The sequence below is a fragment of the Cervus canadensis genome, chromosome 3 (genome assembly GCF_019320065.1).
Source record: "Cervus canadensis isolate Bull #8, Minnesota chromosome 3, ASM1932006v1, whole genome shotgun sequence".
Lineage (NCBI taxonomy): Eukaryota > Metazoa > Chordata > Mammalia > Artiodactyla > Cervidae > Cervus > Cervus canadensis.
The window spans coordinates 89,188,122-89,203,518 of NC_057388.1; the positions used below are offsets into that span (position 1 = coordinate 89,188,122).

The 15,397-nt window shown below is 48.4% G+C and overlaps 1 protein-coding gene across 1 annotated transcript; it reads left to right on the forward strand.

Annotated features, from left to right (window-relative positions):
• The first annotated feature begins 2,171 nt into the window (after positions 1–2,171).
• Positions 2,172–8,917, forward strand: CPA1 (carboxypeptidase A1). Its single transcript, XM_043463723.1, has 10 exons — positions 2,172–2,309; positions 2,753–2,834; positions 3,300–3,533; positions 3,794–3,895; positions 4,631–4,732; positions 4,937–5,047; positions 5,635–5,725; positions 6,247–6,446; positions 6,960–7,044; positions 8,652–8,917. The coding sequence occupies exons 1-10, from the start codon at positions 2,245–2,247 to the stop codon at positions 8,837–8,839; spliced, it is 1,260 nt and encodes a 419-aa protein (XP_043319658.1). The 5' UTR covers positions 2,172–2,244; the 3' UTR covers positions 8,840–8,917.
• The last annotated feature ends 6,480 nt before the right edge of the window (positions 8,918–15,397 follow it).

Here is a 15,397-nt window from a genome sequence, read left to right on the forward strand (position 1 = left end):
GCAAACTCAAGAAAGGCTCTACAAAACCTTTCCTGGGGGGTGGTGGACAGATTAGAACAGCTCGAGAGCCCCGTAGGACACTTAAGAGATGAGGGGGACTATGAGGGATGGGTGAGACACGGTTCCTGGTCTCAGGAAGTGTATAGTCTCACTGGGGAGACAGAAATAACACTTCAGGAATGATTAAGGAGAAATAAATGTGTGTTTGTGTTCAAGCACCAAACAGTGTGATAAACATCACTTCCGTGCCCTACCTGGCAAGATCCAGTCATTAGGACCCAGGTCAGATTTTACTCTCTTGGTGAAGTCTTTGCTGGACACTCTTGGCTGGGTCCATAGTTCTGAGTCCACAGCCCTACTGGTGCCTTTCACACCACATTATGGAAAATGCGATGCTCAGGTCTCCTACAGCAAGGGGAGTGGCCCAAGGAGTGTCTTGCATGTTTCATCCTATCTTGATGACAGCTTCTTGGAGACCTATTGGAGAACCAACACGTTGGCTGGTTATTTCTGTCTTTCCCACTAGAAGTCTGTCAGCATCCTAACAAGTCATTGGGGAGCCTAGTGGCCCGATGCTCCCATTGCTATGGTGTGACGAGGCCACGCGTCTCCTGGGCTGTTCTCAGCTGGGCTGAGCACAGCACGGCACTAGTACCAGCGTTCCTGTTGGAGGTAGGATTCCCTGAGCTGCCGTGTTGGCTCCCAGGTTCTGCATCGGCCTGGCTGAAGTGTCCTCAGAACTGTGCTGCTGCCTGAATTCCTCCCCCCGCAATCTGCCTTCTCCCTGCTCCCCTCCCAGGTGTCAGTCCTGCAGCGAGCTGAAGCCTCTTCTCCCTTTCCCCTTTATCTCTCGTGGGTGTGTCTCCCCATGAATGTCATGCATGTTTAATTCAGTCTCAGTGACCGACAGCATCTTGGAAAACTTGAGAGAACACAAGTGAGTTGGTTACTTTCATGTGCCCCATCAGACCAAGTTCCATGAGACCAGGGGCCCATCTGTCTCAGGCATCATGTCAGGGTGGAGCGGAGGACCAGGCCCAGAAGGATGAATGAGCAAAGAGATGAGCATTCATTCAGAGGTGGGACAGAGAGGTGAGAGAGAAGCCAGAGGAAGCTTCAGGAAGGAGGCAAGATTTGCCTGGGGTGTGGAGGGCAGGCAAGGCTGCCAGAGTATAGAAAGGAACAGTCTTCATGGAGGCTCAGCATCTGTTGAGGATGGATTCAGCGTTTTATCACCTTCCTGGAGCTATGCTCGGGAGAGTTGTCGGTAAACATAACGGGTCACTCTGCCTTGGCCTAGGACATCTGGCCAGGTAGAGGGTAGGCTGGAGAGGCAGAAGGAACAGATGGAAACCAGAAAGGGCCGCCTTGGCCGTTTCATCAGTGCCCGAGCCTGAGGCCCTGACACAGAGCAGGGCCCCCAGATGCCGCGAGGGAACCGCTTGACCCCTGTGGATTAGGGGGGATTTGTGTTAGATGTCTCTTCAGTGAGGTCAGCATCCTGTGCACTGTGCAGTCCCCACAGGGGTCTGGTCCTGGTTCCCACCATCACACTTTCTGCTCAGAGGACATCTGATTACAGCTCCCACCGAGGGCAAGCCTTGATTCCCAAAGCCCTAGAGCAGCAGGGAGGGAGGGGAACTTCTGCTCCTGTGCTGTGGCCCGATTCCCACAAGGCCGCCGAGACTGGTGGGAGTGGGGCTGGGAAGTTTCCTTCCCAGGGCTGTGCCCTGCAGGTCAGGTGACCCTAGACAAAACCAGGGTGGTTGAGGAGCCAGCAAGTCTGGCTCCCAGCTTGCTCTCTCGTGGGAACAAAAGAGCTGGCGTTCAGGAACGTGGGAGAAGGGACACCCTGCACGAGGGCCCCAGCTGGTGCGGCCAGGCTCCAGGGTCCTGGCTGCTTCTCCATGGCTGGGTCAGTGCATAGGACTGGAGGGTCTGTGGGCAAGCAGGCTTCCAACTGGGAGGCCGCAAGCCCTAGCTGACCCTCAGGCCCAGGTTGGGCCCTCATGGCAGAGGTTGAGGCCTGGCTTATCTCTCCAGCTGCCCTGTTCCCTGCCACTTTATCATGAAGGGTGGGCCGGTGTCAGAGCCCGGAACTCCCCTCCCCACTGTCCGTGGGAGAAGGCCCAGGTGCAACGGAAGGACTACTCTTGGGCTCAGCCAGAAGACCTCTGTCCTGGGAAAGTTTAAAAGGCCCCAGGACTTTCTCTGCGCCAGCTGACCTTCCCAACTGACTGCAGCATGCAGGGCCTGCTGATTTTGAGTGTGCTGCTGGGGGCTGCCCTCGGCAAAGAGGATTTTGTGGGGTAAGAACATGGAGAGGAGGGGGTGCTCAGAGGAGACATGGGGGAGCACTCATCTGCCAGCCAGCGCCTGGGGGAGATATATGGGAAGATGCCCAGAGGGCAGCAAATTAGCACATCCTGGAAGGCAGGCTGACCAGGGACCAGGACTGAGAAAGGGTCCAGTCTCTCAGGACAGCCTTGTGAGCTCTGGAGAATCTGAGCATTGAGGGGGAATTTTCAAAAGAGGAGGCAGGACAAGGCCTGGTGGTCTTTGGAGAGAGAAAGAGTCTAAGCTGGGGCGGTGACGGCAGCAGTATCTGAAGGTTCCAGGGATCCCAGGACTCCCATTGCTAGGATCCCCTGTGCATCCCCTGCTTGGCCCAGCCCCCCTCCTCCCGCCTGGGGAGCGTGCATGGCCAGTAGGAGCTGCTCAGGCCCTCAGCCTCCCCTCCCGCTCTGCCCAGGCACCAGGTGCTCCGAATCTCTGCCGCCGATGAGGCCGAGGTGCAGACGGTGAAGGAGTTGGAAGACCTGGAGCACCTGCAGGTCAGAGGACGTGGGAGCAGCCCCAAGGCCCCAGGGTACCTCTGAGGGCAGACGGGCTTGCCCCAGACCTCCACCCACCTGGGCCCACACGGGACCTGGGCTCTCTCTCCCCAGCCACCCAGGAATGAGCCATGGGTCTGATCCCTATTAGGATGTGATTTAAACCTCCCAATTCCAGAATCTTGCTGCCTTTGAGCATCTGAGCAAAAGGGCCTCCCCCTCCCTCCCCCTGTCCCAACTCCTGGTTCTTGTCTCTCCCCTGCTGCCCCCAAGCCCCTCCACTCTGCTTCCTGGGCCATTTGCCTGACCACACTGGACTTTGTGCGGTGCCCAGGGGTTCCCTTCATCCTCTTCCCCCCATATTCATGCCCTATCCCCAGTTATATGGGAAGTTCTGGCGCCAGCACACCCTCCCATGGGTGCCCTTCCCCAGCCCGCAGTGACAGTGGCTCTTGTCTTCCCTAGTTGGACTTCTGGAGGGGCCCTGCCCAGCCAGGCTCCCCCATCGACGTCCGAGTGCCCTTCCCCAGCCTCCAGGCTGTTAAAGTCTTCCTGGAAGCCCATGGCATCAGATACAGGATCATGATCGAGGACGTGCAGTCGCTGCTAGACGAGGAGCAGGAGCAGATGTTCGCCTCCCAGAGCCGGGCCCGCAGCACCAACACATTTAACTATGCCACCTACCACACCCTGGACGAGGTGAGGGACCCCGGGAGGGCGCTGCTCCCCACAAGCACCAAGCTCTTGGTCAGACTGGCAGATCGCGCCAGGGCCAGCCTGGACGTGTGTGGCCTCTGCCCGGTCTCCACGCCGCCTGGAGTCTCTGGATTGCAGCTCCTCCACATTCAGGGCTCACAGCAGGCTCACTCAGGAGCTGCTAAGGGAGGCATCCAGGCTCCTCTTCCTCTCCCTTCCCTTTGGAAGCGATGAAGGCAGCCTTCCCTCCTCTGCTCCTTCAGATCTATGACTTCATGGACCTGCTGGTGGCCGAGCACCCACAGCTTGTCAGCAAGCTCCAGATTGGCAGCAGCTATGAAGGCCGTCCCATCTATGTGCTGAAGGTAATGGGTGCCTGCCAGTGCATGGGGCACTTCTGCAAGAATGGATGCCCACATCTGTGCATAGGGCTCCCAGGGGGGAGCCCAGGGTGACAGAAAACACACTGTTACACAGACCCCATGTGTAGCACAGGTGTACACATACCTGTACACACAGTTTAAACTTTTAGGTGACTCCCCTGTTCCCAGTCAAGTGTCACATTGTGCAAAGTATCCCAGAGTTGGGTAGTCCAGATAAAATGTTTTGCACGTGACCTTCGACAGAGCTATGTGTGAGCCTGGGAACACAGTGGGGCCCGGAAGCTGGCCGAGTCATGTTTGCCCCATGCTGCCCACTCCAGTATTCTTGGGCTTCCCTGGTGGCTCAGACGGTAAAGAATCCACCTGCAACGTGGGAGACCTGGGTCTGATCCTTGGGTCGGGAAGATCCCCTGGGAAAAGAAACGGCCACCCACTCCAGTATACTGGCCTGGAGAATTCCATGGACCGAGGAGCCTCGCGAGCTACAGTCCATGGGGTTGCAAAGAGTTGGACATGACTGAGAGACTTTCACTGTCACTTGAGCTGAGGGCAGGAAGCTAGGCTCTGCAGGATCCCTGTTCAGACCCACCTCTGCCTCCCACCTGAGTGACGGCCCCTCAGACGGAGCTTCAACCTGGGGTACAGAGACCAGACAGCTTAGGGTGCACTCCGTTTCCAGGGGCCCCAGCTGAACCATTTCCTGCTCTTCTCATCCAGTTCAGCACTGGGGGAAGCAACCGTCCAGCCATCTGGATCGACTTAGGCATCCATTCCAGGGAGTGGATCACCCAGGCCACTGGGGTCTGGTTTGCAAAGAAGGTGAGCCTGGGGAGGTGAGGGTGCTCTCACCTGGTAGTGCATTGGTATCCAAGGCCCACAGAAGCCCTGGCCCCTGCCTCCCATCCAGAAGCAATGACCACAGAGGGAGGTTGAGGGCAGGCATCCATTGGTCCAGTGTAGCAGATGCCTGGCCTGGCCTGCTCTGCCCCTCTGCTCCCTAACACCGCCCTCCCCCGACCCCAGTTCACAGATGACTATGGCCAGGACCCGACTTTCACCGCCATTCTTGACAGCATGGACATATTCTTGGAGATTGTCACCAACCCTGATGGTTTTGTCTTCACCCACAGCCAGGTATAGGCCTTCTCCTGTTCTTGGGGGAAGCGGGGCGAGCCTCTGTCCTCTGAGCCCCACATGCTGCTCTCCCCTCATCTCAGCCCCCAGAAGTTGAGGGAGGGACGAACAGACCTTTTCTCCTTGACTAGGGGTTCTTGACCCTGGCATTCTTGACAGTTTGGGCAGATAATTCTTGGTGTGTCAGGAGCTGTCCTGTGTAAACAGCATTCTGACCTCCTCAAGCCCCCAGGTGAGACAACTGAAAACATCTCCAGCTTGTGGGGGACAGAACTGTCCCCAGTGGAGACATACATACTCCCCAGAAATTATTTCCTGGTTCTATTTTATTTCTATGGGACAACTTGCTACCAATCAGCTATGTATGGGGTTGGGGGAATGCCACATGCCTTCTTCACTTTCTGCCAGTAGAACCCTCTGCCAAGTGCCATCTATCATCTCCTCCATTTTCCTTCAGCCAAGAGCCTCCTTTGCAGATCTTCCTCCCTGAAAACCAGTTGAAATGGTTTCTGATCCCCTACTGTGTCCACACCCAGGCTCTGTGTTGATTTTGGCCCCTATGGGGTGGCTAACCATTTTCCTCTCAGAATCGATTGTGGCGCAAGACTCGATCTGTCACGTCGGGCTCCTCCTGCATCGGGGTGGACGCCAACCGGAACTGGGACGCCGGCTTTGGGAGTAAGGCCCAGTGTGGTTTGGGGAGCGGGGATGGGACACCCCCCCAGAATGGTTTCTTACCATCCTTTGTCCTGGTGTCCCCACCCCACTCCTGCCCCTGCAGTGCGGGCACGTGGGGAATGCTGGCCCCTCCTCCAAGGTACTCAGGGAGGAAGGTGGCCTCTGAGACCTACTTGTTCCTTTGCCAGTAAAATGAAAGTCCCTCCCGATGGAACTGAGGTCTGAAACCCATCCAGGGGTTTCCTAGCGTAACTTCAGCCCCTTCCCTCCGTGGTCACTGCACTGCAGGGAGCGGCCTCACATGAGGACCCTTCTTACCTCTCTGGGTGTGTTCGTCAGCTCTGCCCAAGTTTGGCTGGGGAGGGAGGCCCAGGACCCCCAGGTTATAAAAGGCCTCTGCCCTTTCCTTATCCCGGGGGGGTGAGGCCTTGTACATCTCACCTCATGCAAAGACCAGAAGCCCCTGGAAACCAACTACTTGGGTGTAAGGAATGCCAGCTATCCTCTCTCCCCTCCCGCAGAGGCAGGAGCCAGCAGCAACCCCTGCTCAGAGACTTACCGTGGCAAGTCTGCCAATTCCGAAGTGGAGGTCAAGTCCATCGTGGACTTTGTGAAAGACCATGGGAACTTCAAGGCCTTCCTCTCCATCCACAGCTACTCCCAGCTCCTCCTCTATCCCTATGGCTACACAACACAATCAATCCCTGACAAGAATGAGCTGGTATGTACCTGATCCCTGCTTGCCCTCGCATCCCAAAGGCAGCTTTGGGCGGGCCCATCAAACCTGCTTAAGGCATGAGGGCCTACACTGTGCCTAGCACCCCTTTCTCCCATGGACCCCTGATGGCTTGGGAAGACCAGCAAGGCCGATTAGACTCTCCGCCTGGGAAGCTGAGGCACAGAGTGCTTCAGTCACTCCCATCACACGATAGAACAAGGGGCAGGGCTGGATTTTGAGCTAGTACCACAAGTTCACACTTGGAGCTGCAGAATGGCCAAAGGGCGGTGAAGTACCAGCCAGACAGCCCACAAGCTGAGAGTCATAGGGCTTCTGGGTTCCTGAGACTGACCCCGCAAGGCCCAGCAGGCTCCATGCTGTCTGCCGGGGGTGGGCTTCTGCAGGGCATGTGCTCCTGAGTCACCCTGCCAGCCCCCAAGATACCCCGGCCCAGCGGTTATGGGGGATCTGGGGTTGCTGGCCATGACAAGTTGTCTTGCTTGGCGTTTTCTCCAGAATCAGGTGGCTAAGTCTGCTGTTGAATCCCTGAGCTCTCTGTATGGGACCAGCTACGAGTATGGCAGCATCATCACAACAATTTGTAAGTGTGCACGGTCTCATGGGTGGTCCCGGGAGGAAGCTCAGTTGACTTCTCCTGCCTACGGGAGTGTCTTTCCCGGAGGAAGTAGCCAGGGGTACCCCAGTGTGGGAGCATGGACGAGGAGCACGGCCCCGGCCATGACTGACTACTGTTGGCTTGGTGTGCAGCAGGCCCTTTCCTGACGTGAACTCTGCCTTCCTTGATACCTTCAGACAAAGACTTCAGTTCCTCTGAGAATTCTTGTCCCCTTATCTTGGGGTTAAATCCAGCTTCATGCATGGATCAGAGAGAGAGTTCTGCTGGCCTTTGTAGTGTAGATCCCCCAAGAAATTAAACTTAAAAAATACTCCTCCTCCAATGCCCTTCTATTATAGAATATATCCTATCTTTTCTCAGCATACTTATCCATGCAGTGCATCAAATGGAATTAAGTCAAATGTTTATTGGACACCTACGATATACTAAGGCTTGTTTTGCGTGCTTGGGATACAGTTGGGAATAGAATAAGCAGACTCCTATTCTAGCCGGGGACAGACAATTTATTCTAGACAATAAACATGAATAAGGAAATGATATGGTGTGTTAAGTGATCAATGCTAAGGAGAAAAAGAACTCCCAGGACAGGGTGAGGGGACTCAAGTAATGGGGGTGGAAGTGGGACTGAAGCATGAGCCTCAGTGAGAGCAAAATTTGGGCAAGTGTTGAAGGAACTGAGGGATGGAGCCAAGAGGCTGTTTGAGGATGAGGTTCTAGGCAGAGGAATCTTCTAGAACAAAGTCCCTCCCATGTGCTCTGGCTTGGTGTGCTTTGGGAACAGCAGGAAGAGCACAGAGACTCATTGGCTGCAGCAGAGACAGGCTGGGGCGGGGGATGGAGGAGATTCTGTAGGGCCCTGAGGGGATACAGCAAGTGTGGGGCTCACTCTTCGGGGCAGAGTCCTGAAGAAGCAGGGCACAGGGACACACTTCTGACTTCCTGCCCTGAGTGCCCAGTTCTGGGGGGGCTAGTGGGGTCACAATCTCACCTCTGGCTGGCCTTGCTTTTGGACTGTTTGGAGTTTGTTTGGAGACTGTTTCAACCCTGAATGAAAAGGTTTTTGCTTTGTTCAGTGTTGTGGGGTTCAATTCTGATCTGGAGCCTCCTCCTCCTCCCCAGCAGTTCCTAGGGAGCTTTGTCTATCTGCTGCAGAGCTGTCTGCCAAAGACAGCCGAGGGCTTCTGCTATGACTCTGGCCCCTTGCACTTTCCCCCTGCAGAGCAGGACCCTGGGGGACGATCCTGGTTACCCAAGTGGGCAACTCTGGTATATGCGGGGGCTTGACCCAAGTAGCTGTTAGACAGAGGCGGCTTTCCAAATCATGGGAGCTTCCTTGCACGCTCCAGTGAGGGGAGAACTGTTGCTGGTCTGCCTCTCTGGGCCTCTTGGACTGCAGTCTTTCACGGGAGCTTCTTGGGAGGAAGCCAAGCTGCTTGGTCAAGAGCGGGAAGGTAGCAGAGGTTGACTCCAGTCAACACTGGACGAGGCTCTCGGCTTGGGATCATTAGCTTGGCCCTTGCAAATATTTTCAAGTGAGTGACCTTGTTCTGCTGGTTCTACTCCTGCCCCAGACCAAGCCAGTGGAGGCAGCATTGACTGGGCCTACAACCAAGGCATCAAGTACTCCTTCACCTTTGAACTCCGGGACACAGGGCGCTATGGTTTCCTGCTGCCAGCCTCCCAGATCATCCCCACAGCCCAGGAGACGTGGCTGGGGCTTCTGACCATCATGGAGCATACGTTGAATAATGCTTACTGACCCAGCCCTTCAGCACTCTCTTCTTCCTCCTCTTCAGCCCCACCTAGGCAACCAAATAAAGTCTGAGAGTACATGGAACAGAATGGACTCTCGTGTGGGGATGCATGTGGCGTGTCTGCCTTTTCAAGCTGGGGCAGAAGTAATTTAGTTCCTGCAGATCTCAGTGGAAACGTGTGGGTGGTTGGACTAGATGACCCTTAAACTTCCCTGCATTCCAAGGTCCTGTGAAGTTGTATCCAAGTGGCATCTGTTTTAATGAGACCACCCTGAGCTCAGCTCGTCAGTGGGGTGATTTGTTCATACCTTAGGAGCAAGCAGCAGCCACAGCTGCTAACCAAATGCCCAGCACCCCGCCGTGGTAAGGAATTCAGCTTGTACAATAGTCTAGCTAGTTGGATCCATTCATCTACAAAAGCAATAACCCTGAGTATGAAATAGAATAATCCTGGTGGTCACTGCTTTCCCAGATGGATGTCACAGTCAGGCAAAGCTTTCTATACAGCAAAATATGGTCTCCCACTCCTGAACTAAATTGGAAGAAAACAATTGCATTAAATGGAATTATTTAAAGATAAAGAACAAACACCAATCCCAGGGCATTTTTGTAATTGAAGTTTATCACAGAGACTTTGCCTTTAGAGACAGAAGTAGTTTACTTCTCACTGCCACACACTTTCTAGCATCTCCTGGTACACTGTCTGCACTCCCTCTCCTCTCCCACCTACCGCCGCTCCTTATCATTTGCAGAATTTCTCAAACCTGAGACTCTCCTCTTGATACATCACCTCCTCAGCTCCTAGAATTTGGCTTCCCTCCTTTGGCTTGGTGATTCTAGTGTCTGTGATATCACCCTAGTGGCTAGCACCACAAAACACATAGCATATATCTCAACTTTTTTTCAAAGCAAGAATCTATATTCGTTGCTTCCAGATCTCTTAAGGTGTGACTGTTGAGTAGGGAGTCAGTCCTAAGAAGTTACTGGGAAGTTGGGGTGGGGTGATGGCTTGGTAGCTCCCCAAATAGGGGAGCTGGGGTAAGGATGGCAGCCTTTCCCTGTATCAGCCAAAGTACCACAATGCTTCCAACTCCAGTGACTTAAAAATTTGTGTCTTTTTCACACACAATAGCCTGAAGTTAAAATGCTTTTTTTTAAGGGCCCATTAGGGAATTTTCATCTTGGAATTTTAAAAATAATCTTTGATATTCTAAAATTGAGGTATAGTTTATTTACTATATATATATTATATATAGTATATTTGTATTATATATATACAATATATATACTATTGTATATATATATATACATACTATAGTATGTATATATATATATACTATATATATATATAGTATGTATATATATAGTATATATATACTATTGTATATATTATATATATACAAATATATACATGTATACAAAATAGGGATTAAAATTTTTTATATATTATACTCCATTCATTTTTTATTTTAATATGTTTTTGCTACCAAACATTCTGAAAAATAAAATGGATGAGGCTGACTATACATATAGTACACATAAACTTACACATACATAAGTTTATAAGGCAAGGTGAAACGGTGTTTCAGCCTTTACAGAAAGATGATCTAAAGATTTTATAACCCTTCCTTCAGGTTATCTTTTGGGAAGCATTTCCCTTCAATTTATGTAGATAAGCTGAAACCCACTGTGATGGCTCAGCAAAAAAAAAAAAAAAAAAGGACAAGAAAAAAAAACTGATCTTACTGCTTAATACAGACTGATAAATGAAAAAATATTAAGTTAGCAAGATAGTGTATCCTCTTATTAAAACTGGATTACTTAGGGATCAAGGGTAGACTTGCTTAATCTAAAATAAACTGTATTCCCTGATAGCAGAGGCTACTTGGTTTGGTATTCAGTCTGCAAAACCCTCAGAAGTACTTGACATACAGATACCCAATAAATATTTGTTGAACAAATGCTCTCCACACTTACTAGAAAACTTTTCATTTTTATAGTCTGTATTTTGTAAGCTTGCAAGTCATTTTGAATTCCCCTGATCTGCAGTTTAGAAAGTAATGCTCTGAACAAGTCAAACTATTAAGAAAGCTGAGAAGACAAGCAGCGTAGCACCAGAATGAAAATGCCATGGGGGCAGGAACCAGGCTGTTCTGCTCAAAACTCAGTTTCTCATGGTTGGCCAAGTATATGACACGTATCATGCACTTAATAAGTGCTTCTCAAATGGAGACATGGAAATTAATCTTTAAAATATTTTTAACTTTATACTTTGCAGATACATATTTTTATAAATCTATGGATTAAAAGTTTTTATTTTCTAAATAAAACAGCACTAAAAGAGAAATGATAATTTTAGAAACCAATACAGCATATATGAAAAAGTATTAATAACCCTGAGAGGAAAAGAGCCTTTATAAGTAAAAGGGGTTTAAAAAAAAAAAGACTTCACATTTCAAAAGAAAAATAGAAGATTTTTTCCCCAAAGAAGAAATACAAAAAGTTGATAAATGAAAGATACTGATTCTCTGGGCAATTTTTTTTTTTTGTACATTAAAGAAAAATATATTATTTTTTTCCCATCAGATAAAGAATAAAAAGACTGACAATTCAGTATTATCAAGAGTATGAAGAAATAAGACCTGTCATATACTGCTGGTGGGAGGATAAATTTATACCACCTTCCCAGAGGGGAATTTGGTGATATAAATAAAAAATTTCAACATATTGCTGCTTTGACTCAGTAAGTCCACTTGGAGGAATTTATTTTATAAAAATTCTCTGAGAAGTTCAAATAAACACATGTACAACATTGCAATAATAAAAATTTAAATAAAATGGAAAAGAACCTAGATAGATACCAGTATTAATATGGGTATTACATGTTTACACAATGGAATATTGGGAAGCCGTTGTAGTCTGTGGTTGATATGGAAAAATGGTCACAATATACTGAGTGAAAGAAGCTGGTCACATGGTGGAAATATTCTAAAATAGGACTGTGGTAATGCTTGCCCAACCCTGTAAATTTACTAAAATCCACTGAACTGTATCCTTCAAATGGGTGAATTTTATGGCATATGATTTGTATTTCCACGACGTTTTTTAAAAAGCAGGCTATAAAATAGTACATGGAATACGAATCTCATTTTTGTTTGAAAAACATACCCACTATGCCTAGAAGTAGATATTCTCCAATAGTAATAATTGTGGTTACCCTAGGTGATGGTTTTTCCTCTTTACACTTTTCTGAGTTTCTTGCAATGAAAGAAGCTACTACAAACACATCAGATCACCTGTGGGTAACATTATCTAGTATCAACTTATTATCAAAATCAAACATCTAAATGATCATCTTAATTTGTGCCCAGATTCTTTTTCATAATTTGTCGAAACTCATTTCTTCTGCTGTCTCCCTGAACAAGGTAATTGTCTTACTTTCGGAAAAGTTTATATTCCAGATGGAGCTGGCAGTAAGTGCCCTACCAAGGGCAGGGTACCAACATCTTGCTGGGGCCAGAGGTAGTGTGGGTGACAAATCCCAGGAGTGCTTGCTGCCCACACTCAGTTCCTGCAGCAATCTGGGGAACTGATTAGGCTTCTGCCTATTCTCCAGGACTTTTCAAAAGTCTTTATTTTAAAATGAACTCATTTACTCCATTCTTAGACCCTTATCCATGATTCTCAGTGTGGGCCGTGAAGCCATTGGTGGTCCATAAGAATCCTTTGGGTGGTCTTTTGAATTAACACTAAGATATGTATGTCTAGCTTTGGCCTGAAATTAAAATTGAAATGTCACTGAATACAATCCAGATATGACCTCACCAGTCCCTCATCCAGTGCAGGGCTGTTCATCATCTCAGCGATTGTTTTGCAAGGACATGTGGGACTAGGTGGATTTGAAGATGCAGACGGATTCTTGCTCTAAGGACTCTAAAGTCAGAAACATCATTCTGTGAACACACTAAGACCCAGATGGTCCTTACAGGAAACTGATATGACCAACCAAAACATTCAAACTGGCCAGATGAAGGAAGAGCTCTGAGAAAGAAGCACAGAACACCCGTCAAATCTGAAAAAACTGTCAAAGGGTAATGAGTTCTCCCCAAAGCTTTCAGGATCCATTTGGCAACTCAAACTGTGAGCATCATCTACCAACCCCAGAGACAAAGACAGCCAAATGTTTCGTGCCAAAAGAAGAAAGTTCAAAGTCTTCTGTTTAACCACGGTGGTGTGCTCAGCCACATTTTTAGAGGAGAGCAGTGGAATGAGAGCCCTGCTCACACACGGACTGAGGTGCAGAGGTTTGCTGCTGCTTCCTCCCGTGAAGTCCAGGCCTGTGACCATGAGCCAATTCACACAATTTATGTTTCAGCCTATGTCAGAAACATAGCCACAAAGGAAAGAGAAGATCGGACACAAATCATATCAATATGGTTTTACTGGAGAGTTAACCATCAGGAAAACAGCCTACTTTCCCCCTATAATCTGTTGAAAAGCTTGTAACTCCCATTCCCTAAGTGATACCTCATTAGGGACACGCTGAGAACCAAAACAGATCTCAGAAACCCTGGGGCACCTGTCTTCAAGATAGGTCACCAGACACAGACAACAGTGGAATGGGGAAATTCATGGTCCCAGGAGCAGATGCTTCTGTCCCTGAACTCCCACCGCCCTTTGTGTAGGTAGAGGACAAAGGCTTTCAGTGGAATCTTGGGTAACGACGAAGGAAGGGAGGCCAACAGCCAAGGGAAAGTTACATTTTTGTTGGTGAACTGGAGGCATGGCCAGGGAGAGCATGCTGGGCCCACCCAGAGTGGGAAGCCCAGAGCAGAGTGGTTTTCTCAACCTTCCAGCTCAGTGACTCAAGGGCGAGTTGCTTAATTTCCTCTTGACCCTCAGTCTCTTCACCTGAAAGTGGGGGCGCCTACCTTGTAGGGATGTTGGGATGGTCAAATGAGTCAAAACATAAAATGAAGACTCTAAGAATACTACCTAACACATAGCAAGTGCCCCATAAATGTTTACTAGCATTAATACTGGAAATCTTTAAGATTTGAAACAAAAGAGAAAGTAAAACCTGCTCTCAGATGGGAAGATGGTGTATAACCCGTAGCTGATGAATTCTGAAGGCCACTCTGAGCCTGAGGGGACCATGGAAACAGGCAGACTGTAGACAGCCAGAGTAATAATAAAGGTCCTCACAGCTTCCCGGGTAATCTAAAATTGCAGGGGGTAATCTAAAACTCTCAGAGCTACGAATGCCTCACTTACAAAAGTAGGACGTCCAAGGGGGCAAGGGATAACAAACTTTCCGGGTTTCTGGAATGGCAGACCAGTGCTGAGTGACTGCCACGGTGGGCTTTACATCCCAGACTTCAGTCTTGATGGATTTCTTTAGTTTATTTATTCACATACCCTTATTAAGGGTCACTGTCACATCATTGGTGATTTTTACCTTCTAGGAGCTTATAGTCAAAATAATTTTTTAAAACGTAGTCAATCAGTCCGTAGTGTCTAGTAAGTGACCTCTGTTGCCATACATTTCACCAAGTGCCTCAGGATGTTATGCATGTGAAGAGAATCTAAGTCTGCATTCGGAACAAAGAGGATCAGCATCAGAGAGTGAGGCCGTAAGGGGACGGGGTAGCAGGGGGAAAGAGGCAGCAGAGTTCTGTAAACACATAAAATCATGCGCTGAATCCCGTTTTGTCAGAATTCAGTGCTGACAAATTGCCACCATTACACATTTTATGCTATAACTGACCTGCGTGCCAATTTAAGGACATGGCAATAGCAATTTCAATAATTACTGCAATTTTAGGAAAGTACTACTACCCAAATGTGTTTTGAACACTTGGGAAGCACAATGTGTCCTATTTATTGTTTTTATAGGAAAAACATATTAATTTTAATCAAAAAAATAATTGAATAGAAGATAAGCATATCATCATGCTCACATAAACTGATGTAAAATACACATTTCTGATGTTTCTTAAAAAAAGAAAAAGGAGAGTATCATGGGAGTTACAACTTTGAAAGAACTGTGAAAAAATAAAAGCACATTATAGATACTGCGAGTATTTTAAAACTGGAGAAAGAAAGGTTCTTAATGATTATCTTCCGGATAGAACAGGAAGGGAGTCATGGATTTAAATCCAGGAGGACAGAAATTAATTATCCCCCCTAAAAAAGTCAGAGAACATAAAAGACAGAATCTACAACCAATATATAACATGACAGAAACCAAAACCAACACAAGAAAAATTGCCTACATATTTCTTTCTAGCCCAGGACTCTGATTTCACTTATATTCCACAAGGGAATTAGAGAAAAGAAGGTTTTGTTTTGTTCTGTGTTCTTGGTGAGTAGCCTAAAGTCTTATGAATTTTTGTATAATCTCAATAGCACCACAGGAAAAATCCCTCAGCAACTAATGAACACTATTTGTTCTCTTTTAATTCTGACTTACACCCTAGTCCAATATGATTGTGCTAGTTCTGACTTTCTACTGAAGGTGAAAAATAAAATTACTTTTAGGCCATTCAAATCATTCTATGCCT

Excerpts from the sequence above, each read along its gene's own strand:
- CPA1 (XM_043463723.1), top strand. The coding sequence starts at position 2,245 with ATGCAGGGCCTGCTGATTTTGAGTGTGCTGCTGGGGGCTGCCCTCGGC. Across the intron at positions 2,310-2,752 it reads GGCAAAGAGGATTTTGTGGG|GCACCAGGTGCTCCGAATCT; the intron begins GTAAGAACATGG and ends CGCTCTGCCCAG. Across the intron at positions 5,048-5,634 it reads TTGTCTTCACCCACAGCCAG|AATCGATTGTGGCGCAAGAC; the intron begins GTATAGGCCTTC and ends TTTTCCTCTCAG.